The sequence below is a fragment of the Microcaecilia unicolor genome, chromosome 3 (assembly GCF_901765095.1).
Source record: "Microcaecilia unicolor chromosome 3, aMicUni1.1, whole genome shotgun sequence".
NCBI classification, from domain to species: domain Eukaryota; kingdom Metazoa; phylum Chordata; class Amphibia; order Gymnophiona; family Siphonopidae; genus Microcaecilia; species Microcaecilia unicolor.
This window is the reverse complement of record NC_044033.1, coordinates 237,771,095-237,787,821: the sequence shown is the minus strand read 5'-3', so window position 1 is coordinate 237,787,821 and position 16,727 is coordinate 237,771,095. Positions and strand designations below refer to the sequence as shown.

The window sequence follows — 16,727 nt, the reverse complement described above, 5'->3', positions numbered from 1 at the left end:
CACTTGTGTTCTATATTTTGTGCATTTTTTGAATGTTACTTGTGTGAGTCATGTGAGTCTGGGGTATTGTGAGTACAACAAGTGTTGGCATTTAGAAAGACTATTGTGGAGAGATTTGGACTTGTTACTCTGTCCCTTCCTGCTTTCCTTCTTTGTTCACTTCTCCCATCTCTCTCTCCCTCCCTACACTCACTCCCACCTAACCTCCTCTTCCTATCCTTTTTAAAGCCTTCTCCTTCTTACCACTGTTCCCTCTAAGCTGAGCGGGAGTCCTCCATCTACAGTCCTGCCAGTGGGAGGTGCTGTTTCACTATCATGTTTTCAATAACGAGGGACAGGAACATTTTGTGGTCTATGGAACCTGCATGTTCATGGAGATTGAAAACACAACATTGAAGCACCATCCCCTACTGGTAGCAATGCAGTTGGCAGACACCTTTTCAGCTTAGATGGAACAGTGCTTCTTATCCCCTTCTTTTCTCTCATTTCATTTCTGCATTCTTCTCTTTCTCCTCCCCTCCCCCTTACAACATTTCCTAACTCTTCACAGTATGGGACACATCTTCAAATGCATTGCATACGAACTTCCGCTAACACTTCAGTTGTTCCATCATAGGTATGGTCTCATTTTTATTGGTGAGGTAGAGAACATCCACAGGTACCTCCAGCCATGCCGTCTCCCCCTGATGCCACTTCCTGAATCAGAGTCCTCTGGCCCCTGCTTAATCTTGAGTGGTGAGTTTATTTAATGGGTCAGATGGACATGGTTGGGCAGAGAAGCAGAGATGCTAGACTTCAGTGATTAAGGCTGTGGGCATGTGGGTAGGATGCAGATGTGCCTGCTGAAGAATAGGAAAAACATGGGAGAAGATAGAGAGAGAGGAAAAACATATGCTTATTTTGTGCTAAACCTGAAGTGTGCACTTCTCCATCATGTTTGCAGACAAATAAGTAACAAACTCCAGGGCCCTTTTACTAAGGCACACTGAAAAATGGCCTGTGGTAGTGTAGATGCATGTTTTGGGCATGCGTAGAATCATTTTTCAGCGCACCTATAAAAAATGCCTTTTTAAAATTTTTGCCAAAAATGGACGTGCGGCAAAATGAAAATTGCCTTACTTCCATTTTGGATCTGAGACCTTACCGCCAGCCATTGACCTAGCGATAAGGTTTTATGTGGTAACTGGGCGGTAATGGTCTGTGCACGTAAAATGCTGATTACTACCCGGATACCACCCGCGTGCCAAAAAATTAAAATATTTTCCGGTGTCCGTAGTGGGCACGCGTAAAAAATTAAATTATAGCATGGACCACAATGTAGCCAGGTGGTAACACAAAATTGATGTGCCTTGGGCGCGCGTAGGCACTTGCATGGCTTAGTAAAAGAACCGCTCCTGTTTTTAACCCTTATCTTAACCCATCAATGTCTCTGTTTCTATATTTTTCAGTTTGATGCTAATTTAATATTATCTGTCATTTATTATCCTTAAAGTCATGTACCATTGAACTATTACAACTTCCTGGCCTTTGTGTCTGCGGTGGAGGAGATTAACAACAGCTCAGAGCTCTTACCCAACCTCACACTGGGATTCCACATTTATACACCTTACAACAATTTACTCTTAACGTATACAATTGCCATGAATATATTGTCAGGAATGGACTCCGGGATCCCAAACTACAGCTGCAAAACATCTGGACCACTGGGTGCTGTCATTGAAGGCATTGCAGCTGAGCATTCGAGACAGATTTCCAGCCTATCCAGGATATACCATTACCCACAGGTCAGGGGATATCTTAATTTATTTCACTCCTTCACCATCCAGCAACACCTCTCTGTCTCTCTTCTGTGCCATCCAGTATTGTGTCATCTCTCTTCCCATACCACCTTTATTTGATATTGCTTGTTTTTCTGCCTCTTTCACTTTCATCCAGCATTGTCCCATCTCTACCTCCCCTCACTACTACAACCACCATCCTGCCTACCCCCCATTTGTATCCCTTTCCTCTCTCTCTGTCCCACTCACTCACTTGGTCCCCGTTACTTTGCCAGGCTCATTGCCCAGGTCTCAATGTTAGCAGCAGCACCAGCAACTTGAAGGAAGGCACATGGACACTCCTCTGTGCATTCCACAGCTGGCTCTGTCAATCCCAGAAACAGTAAGTTACTGTCATGGTGGTGCCCAGGTTCCTTACTCTCAGTCACCTCTCCCCCCGGTGGTTAGACCTGGTGGCTGCTTTGAACTGATGGCTTACCGTTTCCCATGTTCCAGAAGATATGCTGGTCCGGTCCAGTCCGGATCTTCCAGCCTTCCAGATTGTTTTGGGAGTTTTTTGGAACTAAGCAGTACCCGTACCTGGTGAGCTCCCTTGTATGCTGCCTTTATTAACCACCTGAGAAGGTCTCTAGTTTGCCTTGCAACAGAGGTCCTCAGAGGAGATTCCTTTGGTGAGAGTTTGTTGCAGTGCTGCTGGGCTATTTCCTGATTGTGGCTTTGACCCTGCTTGTCTCCTGGTTTATTCTTCTGTCTGCTGCCCGCCCAGACCCGGCTTGTTTTCTGTTTTTTTCTGCTGCTTGCTGCCTGCCTGGAACCCCAGTGTGTTTTCTGGAAGTACCCGCTGTTCGCCAGCCGGCTGCTGTTCCTGCAGTTCTGCCTTCTTGCCCTGTCCAGTAAGTCCTGTCGGCCGCCCGCACTCAGGGGCTCAACTCCTGAGGAACGGTGGTTAAGTGCAGGTGAAGTTTGGGCTGACTTCCTGTCCTGCTTGCTCCAGCTTGCGTTGCCTCGGCTGCAGTCCCCGCCTGGTAGTTCCAGTCCTGAAGTTGCTGGTACGTCTGTTCTGCCTTGTCTGTGTTTGGGTGATTCCTCCTGCCCCTGCCGCCCTTCGGCAGTGGCCCAAGGGCTCACTAACCCCCGAGGTTCCATGAGAAGCGTGACAGTTACACCTTGGCAGCTGATGTTCCCTGGAACAAAATCCTGTGTCAGGCATACTTTTTTCTGCGTAGCGGCACGTCAGAGGCACTTGCACACTACATATACTCTCCTTGGCAGAGATATGGGATGATACTCCTATCTGATACTACATCATCATACAGCTGACAATTGAATATATACTACCCACTGTATTTTACACGACTCCTGATGAAGGCACACTTTTGCGCCAAAACACAGCTGTGTCGAATCAGAGTCAAGTATGTCAGTGTTTTTAATTGAATAAAGAATTGACTTTCTGCATACACCGTCTCCGGTTGTTTTTGGAAGAGCTTACCCTTCCTACTCCCTGCTTTCAGCATCTTGTCTGCCAGAAAGGTTGTATAGCTGTTTATTTTATTCTCTTTTTGGCTTGGGTTCAGTTAGAGGAATTCACCTTTTTCTTTCCAGTAAGTTTAAGTTGAGCTATTTGATACTTTGGTTTGTTTCATTCAGGAAAATTAATGAGTTGCTTTAAGAATTTGTAGGCAAACTACTGATGTGTGCACCACAGCTACAAGAAGTAATATCAGCTCTGAAGTAACTTCCTGTTTCTGGGACCATCAATAGCACACAGAGGGCAATATCCCTTTACTTGCCTTAAGAAACATAGAAACATGACGGCAGATAAAGGCCATATAGCCCATCTAGTCTACCCATCCTCAGTAACCATTAACTCCTTCTCCTTAGGGTTACCATATTTTGTCCTCTTAAAAAGAGGACATACAGTGGGGGAAATAAGTATTTGATCCCTTGCTGATTTTGTAAGTTTGCCCACTGACAAAGACATGAGCAGCCCATAATTGAAGGGTAGGTTATTGGTAACAGTGAGAGATAGCACATCACAAATTAAATCCGGAAAATCACATTGTGGAAAGTATATGAATTTATTTGCATTCTGCAGAGGGAAATAAGTATTTGATCCCCCACCAACCAGTAAGAGATCTGGCCCCTACAGACCAGGTAGATGCTCCAAATCAACTCGTTACCTGCATGACAGACAGCTGTCGGCAATGGTCACCTGTATGAAAGACACCTGTCCACAGACTCAGTGAATCAGTCAGACTCTAACCTCTACAAAATGGCCAAGAGCAAGGAGCTGTCTAAGGATGTCAGGGACAAGATCATACACCTGCACAAGACTGGAATGGGCTACAAAACCATCAGTAAGACGCTGGGCGAGAAGGAGACAACTGTTGGTGCCATAGTAAGAAAATGGAAGAAGTACAAAATGACTGTCAATCGACAAAGATCTGGGGCTCCACGCAAAATCTCACCTCGTGGGGTATCCTTGATCATGAGGAAGGTTAGAAATCAGCCTACAACTACAAGGGGGGAACTTGTCAATGATCTCAAGGCAGCTGGGACCACTGTCACCACGAAAACCATTGGTAACACATTACGACATAACGGATTGCAATCCTGCAGTGCCCGCAAGGTCCCCCTGCTCCGGAAGGCACATGTGACGGCCCGTCTGAAGTTTGCCAGTGAACACCTGGATGATGCCGAGAGTGATTGGGAGAAGGTGCTGTGGTCAGATGAGACAAAAATTGAGCTCTTTGGCATGAACTCAACTCGCCGTGTTTGGAGGAAGAGAAATGCTGCCTATGACCCAAAGAACACCGTCCCCACTGTCAAGCATGGAGGTGGAAATGTTATGTTTTGGGGGTGTTTCTCTGCTAAGGGCACAGGACTACTTCACCGCATCAATGGGAGAATGGATGGGGCCATGTACCGTACAATTCTGAGTGACAACCTCCTTCCCTCCGCCAGGGCCTTAAAAATGGGTCGTGGCTGGGTCTTCCAGCACAACAATGACCCAAAACATACAGCCAAGGCAACAAAGGAGTGGCTCAGGAAGAAGCACATTAGGGTCATGGAGTGGCCTAGCCAGTCACCAGACCTTAATCCCATTGAAAACTTATGGAGGGAGCTGAAGCTGCGAGTTGCCAAGCGACAGCCCAGAACTCTTAATGATTTAGAGATGATCTGCAAAGAGGAGTGGACCAAAATTCCTCCTGACATGTGTGCAAACCTCATCATCAACTACAGAAGACGTCTGACCGCTGTGCTTGCCAACAAGGGTTTTGCCACCAAGTATTAGGTCTTGTTTGCCAGAGGGATTAAATACTTATTTCCCTCTGCAGAATGCAAATAAATTCATATACTTTCCACAATGTGATTTTCCGGATTTAATTTGTGATGTGCTATCTCTCACTGTTACCAATAACCTACCCTTCAATTATGGGCTGCTCATGTCTTTGTCAGTGGGCAAACTTACAAAATCAGCAAGGGATCAAATACTTATTTCCCCCACTGTATGTCCCGCCCCTGTCCCGCCCATGCCCCGCCCCTTTGCATCCTTGCCCCACCCCTGTCACATATTCCCCTCCCCAGGTCACATATTCCCCTCCCCTGCCCCCCATCACCTCCCCTCCCCCTTGTCACATATTCCCCTCCCCTCCCCTTACTTACTATCTACTGCCCTGGTGGTCTAGTGACCTCTTCGGGGCAGGAAAGAGCCCCCTCTTTCCTGCACGGACTGCTGCCTTGCCCTGCATCCTTCTCGGTCTCGGCTCGGGATTCAAAATGGCCTCCAAGAGTTGACGTCTTACGAGGCCGCTTCAACTCTCGGTGGCCATTTGAATCCCGAGCCGAGACTGAGAAGGATGCAGGGCAAGGGCAGGCAGCACTCTGGGCAGGAAAGAGGGGGCTCCGAAGAGGTCACTAGACCACCAGGGCAGTAGATAGTAAGTAAGGGGAGGGGAGGGGAATATGTGACAAGGGGGAGGGGAGGTGAAGGGGACACTAGACCACCAGGGCAGATAGTACGTAAGAGAAGGGGAGGCCCACGGCGCCGCTCATCTGCCCGCCCGCTCGCTTGTTTGTGCAGAAATCCAGACAAACGGGTAGATGGGCAAAACCCGCCCGGACGCCCCATTATGTCCTCAAAAGGAGGACATGTCCGGGGAAATCCGGACATATGGTAACCCTACTTCTCCTAAGAGATCCCACGTGTCTGTCCCACACCTTCTTAAACTTTGACACAGTCTTCGTCTCCACAACCTCCACCGGGAGGCCATTTCATGCATCCAACACCTTTTCCGTGAAAGAGTATTTCTTCAGATTTGTCCTAAGCCTATTTCCTCTTAACTTCATTTTATGCCCTCTCGTTCCAGAGGTTTCCTTCATTTGAAAAAGTCTCACCTCCCGTATATTAACACCACTGAGGTATTTAAAAGTCTCTATCATATCTCATCTCTCACACCTCTCTTCCATTATATACATGTTGAGGTTCATGACTCTGTCCCTACATAAGAGTACTTAAGTACATAAGAGTAGCCATAATGGGTCAGACCTATGATCCATCTAACCCAGTATCCTGTTTTCCAAACAGTGGCCAAGCCAGGTCACAAGTACCTGGCAGAAACCCAAATCATGGCAACACTCCATACTACAAATCCCAGAGCAAGCTGTTGCTTCTCATGCCTGTCTCAATAGCAGACTATGGACTTTTCCTCCAGGAATTTGTCCAAACCTTTTTTAAACCCAGATGCACTAACTGCTATTTCAACATCCTCAAGGAAAAGAGTTTCAGATCTTAACTATTCATTGAGTGAAAAAATATTTCCTCCTATTTATTTTAAAAGTATTTTCATGTAACTTCCTCGAGTGTCCCCTAGTCTTTGTACTTTTGGAACAAGTAAACCTCTTTAGCCTTTCCTCATAAAAGATGAGTTCCATCCCCTTTATCATTTTGGTTGCTCTTCTTTGAACCTTTTCTAATTCCACTATATCTTTTTTGAGATACAGTGACCAGAACTGAACGTAATACTCAAGGTGTGGATGCACCATGGAGTGATACAAAGCCATTATAGTACTTTTGGTCTTATTCACCATCCCTTTCCTAATAATTCCTAGCATCCTGTTTGCTTTTGTGGTCACTGCAGCACACTGAACAAAAGATTTCAGCGTATTATTTACAATGACATCCAAATCCTTTTCTTGATTGCTGACCCCCAAGGTGGACCCTAGCATCAGGTAACTATGATTCTGATTATTCTTTCCAACGTGCATCACCTTGCATTTCTCCACATTAAATTTCATCTGCCATTTGGATACCCACTGTTCCGAATTTCCCAAGGTCTTCCTGCAATATTTCACAATCCTCACATGTTTTAACAACCTTAATAGTTTCGTATCATCTGCAAATTTAATCACCTCACTCGTTGTTCCGATTTCCATATAATTTATAAATATGTTAAATAGCACCAGTCCCAGTACAGATCCCTGTGGCATATCACTGTTCACCCTCCTCCACTTTGCTCTTTCGTGATCTAACGGTCCCATGGATTCCCCTCACAGGCTTTCTGCTTCTAATGTACCTGAAATAATTGTTACTGTGAGTTTTAGCCTCTTCGGCAAGTTTCTCTTCATATTCTGTGGTAGCCTTCTTTCTTTCATTTATTTTATTTTATTTGTTGCATTTGTATCCCACATTTTCCCACCTATTTGCAGGCTCAATGTGGCTTACATAGTACTGTAAAGGCGTTTGCCAATTCCGGTATAAACAGTTACACAGTGATGTTGTGGTAGAATGAGGTTCATGTGGAACAGACATATTAGGGAATCGTATAGAGGAAGAGTTACGTTATGCCCAATACGTGTTTTGGTTTCGTAGTGTTGCAGGATTCAGGCATTTAAGTTGGGTCAGTAGGGTATACCTATTAATAATCTGCATCTGAGTTGCCAGTGCTTATGTTGCTTCTTATTTTCTTCATTTGGGTCCTTTTTCCATTCTTTGAAGGAAAATCTTTTGGTTGTAATGGCATCTTTTTTACTTCATCTTTTAACCATGCTGTCTGATGTTTTCTCTCCTTTCCACCTTTGCAAATATGTGGAATGCATCCGAACTGGGCTTCTAAAATGGTGTTTTTGAATAATGTCCACACCTGATTTAGTGTCCTAACCTTTACAGCTGATCCTTTTAATTTCTTGTTAACCATTTTCCTCATTTTATCATAATCACCATTTCAAAAATTAAACGCAGCTACAGTATATTTCCTTTGTGGGTTCATCCCAGATAGTAGCTCATACTTGATCATGTTATGATCAATTTTTCCCATTGGACCCAACACCATCACCTCTCACACCATGTCCTGTACACCACCAAGGACCAGATCCAAAATGTTTTATTATCAAGACCGCAGACTAGTTTTGTAGCCACCCTCTGGACTGACTACATCCTGTTTATATCTTTCTATAAATGCAGTTTCCAGAATTGCAGCACACAGTATTCTAAAGGGGGCCTCAACAGAGACTTGTAAAAGTGCACTATTGCCTCTTTTTTCCTGCAGGTCATTCCTCTCCTTATGCATCTGAGTATCCTTCTGGCTTTGAGCATCACATTTTCTACCTGTTTGGCCACCTTAAGGTCATCAGACACAATCACCCTGCTCTTCTTTCATACACAGAATATCTTCACCCCCTATACTGTACCATTCCCTCAGGTTTTTGTGACGAAGTACATGACCCTGCATTTCTTAGCATTAAATCTTAGTTGCCAATTTTCAGACCATTCTTCAAGTTTCGCTGGATCCTTTCTCATGCTATCCACACCCTCCAGGGTGTCCACCCTATTACAGGTTTGGTATCATCTGCAAAGAGACAAACCTTCTGTTGATGCCGTGCTGACCTCAGGAGGAAGCAGGACAGTTGACCAATAAATGAGTAAATAGGAGGGGAAGGTCAAGCTGGGGCAATTAATTGCATTAAAATTTATAACATAGGTTAAAATTGTAACATGTTAAGGGGACGGTAATCCTTAAAGAGACTTTGGTGGTTACTGCTGCTGATCTTCCACCATTCACATTCCCAGTTGCAAAGATGGTGCTTATGTAAGGATAGATTTTCTTTTCCATGAAATTGTATTGAAGTTTAAAAGTTATAACATTGCAATAATAAGCACACAAAACAGTGTGTAAATACAATTCAAGTACATTCAGAGGCATGTAATACAAAAAGGAAAGGTAGAGAGAGAAATGCTTGTTGTTAACATTATAAAAGCCATCTACTTCTTGTTTCTAAGAGTAATAGCAACCATGTTATTTAATTGGAACAAAAGACTTCATATATTCAGTGAGAGGTTCTCAGATTAAGTATTTTTTATAAAGAGAATCGTTTAAGGTGGCAGCTGCTCATTCATATTTGTGGTATAATAAAACTCACTGCCACCAGAAATGCTCATTTAAAAGTTTGTAATTTTTCCAATTACTTAGTATTAATTGTTGGGCAATAGTTATTAAGTATATTGAAGAGTGGTTTTTGGTTGTCAGTGAGAAGAAGAGGAGAACAAGATTTGAAAACCACTATAGAGCTAGTTAATGATTGGTTAAATTGAAAATTTTTACTCATAATGTCCCAAATATTAGACCAGAAGAGGTGAATTAATGGGCATTCATAAATCATATGAATAAGAGTACCAATTTGAGAATGGCAGTGCCAACATAATTTAGAGCAGGTTAGACTAGCAGTATATAACTTTCTAGGAGTCCATCCTGCTTATTTTCGAAGGAGAAGGCCGGCCATCTTCCAACACAAATCGGGAGATTACTACTACTACTACTACTATTTAGCATTTCTATAGCGCTACAAGGCATACGCAGCGCTGTACAAACATAGAAGAAAGACAGTCCCTGCTCAAAGAGCTTACAATCTAATAGACAAAAAATAAATAAAGTAAGCAAATCAAATCAATTAATGTGAACGGGAAGGAAGAGAGGAGGGTAGGTGGAGGCGAGTGGTTACAAGTGGTTACGAGTCAAAAGCAATGTTAAAGAGGTGGGCTTTCAGTCTAGATTTAAAGGTGGCCAAGGATGGGGCAAGACGTAGGGGCTCAGGAAGTTTATTCCAGGCGTAGGGTGCAGCGAGACAGAAGGCGCGAAGTCTGGAGTTGGCAGTAGTGGAGAAGGGAACAGATAAGAAGGATTTATCCATGGAGCGGAGTGCACGGGAAGGGGTGTAGGGAAGGACGAGTGTGGAGAGATACGGGGGGAGCAGCAGAGTGAATACATTTATAGGTTAGTAGAAGAAGTTTGAACAGGATGCGAAAACGGATAGGGAGCCAGTGAAGGGTCTTGAGGAGAGGGGTAGTATGAGTAAAGCGACCCTGGCGGAAGATGAGACGGGCAGCAGAGTTTTGAACCGACTGGAGAGGGGAGAGGTGACTAAGTGGGAGGCCAGCAAGAAGCAGATTGCAGTAATCTAAACGAGAGGTGACAAGGGTGTGGATGAGGGTTTTGGTAGAGTGCTCGGAAAGAAAGGGGCGGATTTTACGGATGTTGTAAAGAAAGAAACGACAGGTCTTGGCGGTCTGCTGGATATGAGCAGAGAAGGAGAGAGAAGAGTCAAAGATGACCCCAAGGTTTCGAGCTGAGGAGACAGGGAGAATGAGAGAGCCATCAACAGAAATAGAAAACGGGGGGAGCGGGGAGGTGGGTTTGGGGGGGAAAATGAGAAGCTCGGTTTTGGTCATATTTAATTTCAGGTGGCGTTGAGACATCCAGGCAGCAATGTCAGACAAGCACGCTGAAACTTTGGTTTGGATGCAAGGTGAGATATCAGGGGTAGAAAGGTAGATTTGGGAGTCATCAGCATAGAGATGGTAGGAAAAGCCATGGGATGAGATTAATGAACCAAGGGAAGAAGTGTAGATAGAAAAGAGGAGGGGACCAAGAACAGAACCCTGAGGTACGCCGACAGGCAGAGGGATAGAAGTAGAAGAGGATCCACCAGAGTGAACACTAAAGGTGCGGAGGGAGAGGTAGGAAGAGAACCAGGAAAGGACAGAGCCCTGGAATCCAAGTGAGGACAGGGTATCGAGAAGTATGTTGTGATCGACAGTGTCAAAAGCAGCGGAAAGATCAAGAAGAATGAGGATGGAATATTGACCTCTGGATTTAGCCAGTAATAGGTCATTGGAGACTTTAGTAAGCACAGTTTCGGTTGAGTGGAGAGGGCGAAAACCAGATTGTAATGGGTCAAGAATAGCATGTGAGGAGAGAAAATCGAGGCAGCGGCGGTGAACAGCATGCTCAAGTAATTTGGAGAGAAAAGGAAGGAGGGAGATGGGTCGGTAATTAGAGGGACAAGTAGGGTCAAGTGAAGGCTTCTTAAGGAGAGGAGTGACCACAGCATGTTTAAAGGCAGCAGGGACAGTCGCAGTGGAAAGTGAGAGGTTGAGAATGTGACAGATAAAAGGAATAAGAGTAGGAGAGATGGCATTAAGAAGGTGGGTGGGAATGGGATCAGAGGAACAGGTGGTACATTTTGAGGAAGAAAGGAGAAGTGTAGTTTCCTCAATAGTAACTTCAGGAAAGGAGGAAAGGGAATGAGGGGAAGGAGAGAGAGGAGAATGGACTAGTGGAGGGAGAGGTGGTGAGGTAGAGAAAGCAAGGTTTATCTTTTGAACCTTGTTGTGAAAGAATTCAGCAAGGGTCTGAGGAGATAATGAAGGGGAGTTGGGGGAGGGGGCACCTTGAGGAGAGAGTTCAATGTGGTGAAGAGAAGTCGAGGATTAGAGCCAAGAGAGTTGGTCAGATGGCCGGCCTTCTCCTAAACCCGGCCAAATAGGTATAATCGAAAGCCGATTTTGGCCGGCTTCAACTGCTTTCCATCGCAGGGCCAGCCAAAGTTCAAGGGGGCGTGTTGGCAGTGTACTGAAGGCGGGACAGGGGCGTGGTTAAGAGATGGCTGGCCTCGGCCGATAATGGAAAAAAGAAAGCCAGCCCTGACAAGCATTTGGCCGACTTTACTTGGTCCCTTTTTGTTCACGGCCAAGCCTTGAAAAGGTGCTCGAACTGACCAGATGGCCACTGGAGAGAATCGGGGATCACCTTCCCTTACTCCCCCAGTGGTCACCAACCCCCTCCCACCCAAAAATAAAAATAAAAAACATTTTTTGCCAGCCTCAAATGTTATACCCAGCTCCATCACAGCACTCTGCAGGTCCCTGGGGCAGTTTTTAGTGGGTACTGCAGTGCACTTCAGGCAGGCGGACCAGGCACATCCCCCCCCCCCCCCCCCGTTACACTTGTGGTGGTAAATTGGAGCCCTCCAAAACCCATTCGAAACCCACTGTACCCACATCTAGGTGCCCCCCGTTACCCTTTAAGGGCTATGGTAGTGGTGTACTGTTGTGGGGAGTGGGTTTTGAGGGGGTTTGGGGGGGCTCAGCACACAAGGTAAGGGAGCTATGCACCTGGGAGCAATTTGTGAAGTCCACTGCAGTGCCCCCTAGGGTGCCCGGTTGGTGTCCTGGCATGTGAGGGGGGGCCAGTGCACTAGAAATGCTGGCTCATCCCATGACCAAATGGCTTGGATTTGGCCGGGTTTGAGATGGCCGCCATTAGTTTCCATTATCTGCGAAAACCAATGTCGGCCATCTGTAAGGCCGGCCCAAATGTTGAGATTTGGCCGGCCCCGACTGTATTATCGAAACGAAAGATGGCCAGCCATCTTGTTTCGATAATACGGTTGGGGACGCCGCTTTACGGGGCCGGCCTTAAAGATGGCCGCCCTTATAGATGGCCGCCCCCGCCATATTGTTCTGTGATAGCGAAACAGCATGGATTGAGAGAAGTTGACTGCCCTAAGGGTTTGTGAATAGAATAACGATGGTAAGTACTATTGGAATCAGGAATGGTTGTATTATTGTCAGATTCCCATAATGATACTATAGAGGCCTTAGAGATATACTTATATGAGATGATTTTTTGTGCCCTTTGTCAAGAAGGAAGGTGGTTATTGAAGGTTTTTCTAAGCTTAAATTTTGTAATATTTTAGGCAGTGCTTTTTTTGTGCCAGTACACACTGATATGGCGTACCGGCACCTTTTTTGTGAGGTCCAGCTCACCTGCCCACTCCCTTCCCTTTGTGCACCCGTGCTCCCTGCTTTGAAATCTTTAATTTACCCGAAGTCGCAGTGAACCGGCAGTAAAAGCAGCAGGCAGGCAGGCTGACAGGCTCGCCTCCTCGTCGCTTCCCTTCCCTCTCAGCGCGTCCCACCTTCTTCTGATGTTATTTCCTTTCCATGAAGGTGGGACGCACTGAGAGGGAAGGGAAGAAATGAGGAGGCAAGCCTGCCTGCCTGCTGCTTTTACTGCTGGTTTGCCGCGACTTTGGGTAAACTAATAATTTCAAGGCAGGGAGCACGGGCGCACAAACTGAAAGTTGGAGAGCTGAGGGCGGGCGGCGGGGGGGGGGGGGCTGGGGTTTGAACGAATTGCTGGACATGGAGGGGAGGGGCAAGGAGAGTTTCTGAACATGGAGGGGAGGGCAGGGGAGAGAGGAGAATCGCTGGACATGGATTTGAGGGGAGGGCAGAGGAAAGAGGAGACATGCTGGACATGAATGGGAGGGGAGGGCAGGGAAGAGAGAATTGCTGGACATGGATGGGAGGGGAAGGCAGGGGAGGAGGACAGGGGGAAGAGGAGAATCGCTGGACATGGATGAGAGGAGAGGGCAGGGGAGAGAGGAGACATGCTGGACATGGATGGGAGGGGAGGGCAGGGAAGAGAGAATTGCTGGACATGGATGGTGTAAATCTCTCTTATCTGCACCCTTCTCCTCCACTGCTAACTCCAGACTCCGTTCCTTTTATCTTGCTGCACCATATGCCTGGAATAGACTTCCTGAGCCGGTATTTCAAGCTCCATCTCTGGCCGTCTTCAAATCTAAGCTAAAAAGCACACCTTTTTGATGCTGCTTTTAACTCCTAACCCTTATTCACTTGTTCAGAACCCTTATTTTTTCATCCTCACTTTAATATTCCCTTATCTCTTGTTTGTCCTGTTTGTCTGTCCTAATTAGATTGTAAGCTCTGTCGAGCAGGGACTGTCTCTTCATGTTCAAGTGTACAGCGCTGTGTATGTCTAGTAGTGCTATAGAAATGATAACTAATAGTAGTAGGATGGCAGGGGAGGACAAGGGGAAGAGGAGAATCGCTGGACATGGATGAGAGGGGAGGGCAGGGAAGAGAGAATTGCTGGACATGGATAGGAGGAGAGGGCAGGGGAGAGGAGAATCGCTGGACATGGATGGCAGGGGAGGACAGGGGGCAGAGAAAAATCGCTGGACATGGATGAGAGGGGAGGGCAGGGGAGAGGAGAATCACTGGACATGGGAGGGGAGGGCAGGGCAGGGGAGAGAAGAGACATGCTGGACATGGATGGGAGGGGAGGACAGGGGAGAGAGGAGAAATGCTGGAAATGGATGGAGAGGAGAGCAGGAGATAGAAGAGAATTGCTGGACATGGATGGATGGAGGAGTTGGCGGGGAGAAAGGAGAAATGTTGGACTTGGATGGAGGAGAGGGGAGAGAGAATTATTGCTTTATATGGATGTGGCTACAATAGGGGTGGAGCCATATGTGGTGACCCCGCCCATAATGAGTACCGGCACCTTTTTTTCTACAAAAAAAAACACTGATTTTAGGCTTCTTTAAACAGTGCATTAACTGCAGCCATCGATAATATTGTGTTGCGTCTAGTGAAAATTTTGAGTGTAATTGAGAAAATAAGAGGGTCAATTACAAAGGGACTAAGATATCTTTTAATGTCCATATGTTGTTGGATGACCAAGATGGCCAATAGCAAGTATCGTTATTAATTTGTATATTGGGAAGTTTTATTTATAGGAATGTCTAAAATGAAATCAAGTTCGTGAAGGCATGATTTAGTATTAACTATAATTGGATTGATTTTTAAGTGATGGGGTACTGTAGTGGTTAAGAGAAGGTGTGTAGGTATAGGAAATAGGAGAGATGATTCCAAATTCAGCAAGAGAGGAGAGTAGTCAGAGTTCTCAACTGTGGATGAGAGCCAATGACAACTTTGTTGAGTTATAAATGCTTTGTGATATAGATAAAAGTCAGGAAACATGACACCAAATTTGTCTTTTGGAGCCTTGAGCTTAATCATGGATCTTTGAGGAGGCTTAGATTTCCATAGGAAAAGGGAAAGAAGTTTGTCAATTCATATATAAAACATGGTGTGAAAAAGACATGGGATCATGTGGAGGAGTAGCCTAGTGGTTAGTGCAGTGGACTTTGATCCTGGGGAACTGAGTTCAATTCCCACTGTAGCTCCTTGTGACTCTGGGCAAGTTACTTAACCCTCCATTGCTCCTGGTACAAAATAAACACCTGAATATATGTAAACCACTTTGAATGTAGTTGCAAAAACCTTAGAAAGGCAGTATACCAAGTTCCTTTCCCTTAATATAATATTTATTTTAGGGGAGATCATCATTTTGATTGTATCTAGTCTTCCCCACTACGGTAAGTGTAATGGATGCCAGCTTGATGTTGGGGCTTTAATTAATTTTAGACTATTTTCACTGTTCATATTTAAAGTATCAGTAAAATTGTTGCTAAGATTGATACCTAGGTATTTGATTTTAGAGGGGGCTAGATTAAGCCAAATTGTTGAATCGAATCTGAAGTAGCATGTATGTTAAGAGGAAGTGCTTCTGTTTTGGACTGATTTAATTTATATCCGGAAAATTTGAGTAAGATTCAGTTAGTGAAAAAAGAGTAGGGAGAGAAGACTTAGGTTTAGTGATATATAATAGAATGCCATCAGCATAAGCTGAGATTTTATATACTGAGTTGTAGGCCTATTTTCTCATGAGAATTAATTGAAATTAATAGGGGTTCAAGGGCAATATTTAAAAGGTAGGGAGAAAGAGGACATCCCTGTCGAATCCCTATATTTAGATGAATATACTGGGAAAGTTGGTTGTTAGCTCTAATTCATGCAATTGGGTTAGCATACAGAACTTTTGTTTTTTCTATAAATTCTGTGTTGGCGTCAAACATTTCATTACATGAAAAAGATATGACCACTCTACTCTGTCAAATGCCTTTTCGGCATCTAATGCAAGAGCCATAGCAGGGTGAGTAAGAGATCTAGCAATGTTTGAGAGATGGAAGAGCAGCATAGAATTGTCAGTGATTAGTCTGCCAGGCATAAAAGCCAGTGACAAATAAAGCCCTAACTGATTTGATAGATTGTCCTCTGAATGGGTTGTTTCTTGTGCCTTTTTCTTTGGCTGTCTCCATTCCCTCTTATCCCATTGAGATGTGCTATAACAGCATGAGAAATGATACAAACTACCTAGAGTTTGCAATGTCTGTGCTGTTGTGCAACTTTGGAATAGCAGACTCACCCTATAAAAATCTTGAAAAATTGGATGTGAGAACAAGAAAAACTCCTTCATACCTACAAATTAATTTATAAGAAACAGGGTACACTGTGATAATATATCCCAGGAGTAGAAGGTGATATGGGTCTCATAATAAATAGATTACACGGAGACAAAATGCAAACAGAAGTTATACATTTTTGACCAGATTCTATATTTGGTGTCAAACAAATTGGTGCTGAAAAACATGTTTAATGCTAGTCTATAAACTTCACCTAACGTTATGCTCAGTTTATAGAATACGTGAAGCAGGCCGCCGCATGACTAAAATTTAGGAGCAGCCATTTATATCAACCAAAACCTGATATTATTTAGGTGCAGATTGGGTATATTCTGTAACACTGGCATAATGTTTAGGAATGCCTTTGCCCCTCCCATTGCCATGTCCCCTTTTGAGATCTGCACAGTCCAATTTGTGCACATCACTTTATATAGTATACTTAGAGGTCCTTTTACCAAGCTGCGGGAAAAAGGGCCCTGTGCTAGCGTCGATGGC

The 16,727-nt window shown here is 44.9% G+C and overlaps 1 protein-coding gene across 1 annotated transcript in view; it reads left to right on the top strand.

Annotated features, from left to right (window-relative positions):
- The window catches only part of LOC115464469 (vomeronasal type-2 receptor 26-like), a 68,986-nt gene that overhangs the window by 19,698 nt on the left and 32,561 nt on the right, over positions 1 to 16,727 (top strand). The window contains exon 3 of the mRNA XM_030194846.1: positions 1,493 to 1,784. Coding sequence (XP_030050706.1) covers positions 1,493 to 1,784 — 292 coding nt within the window. The remainder of the gene's footprint in view (positions 1 to 1,492; positions 1,785 to 16,727) is intronic.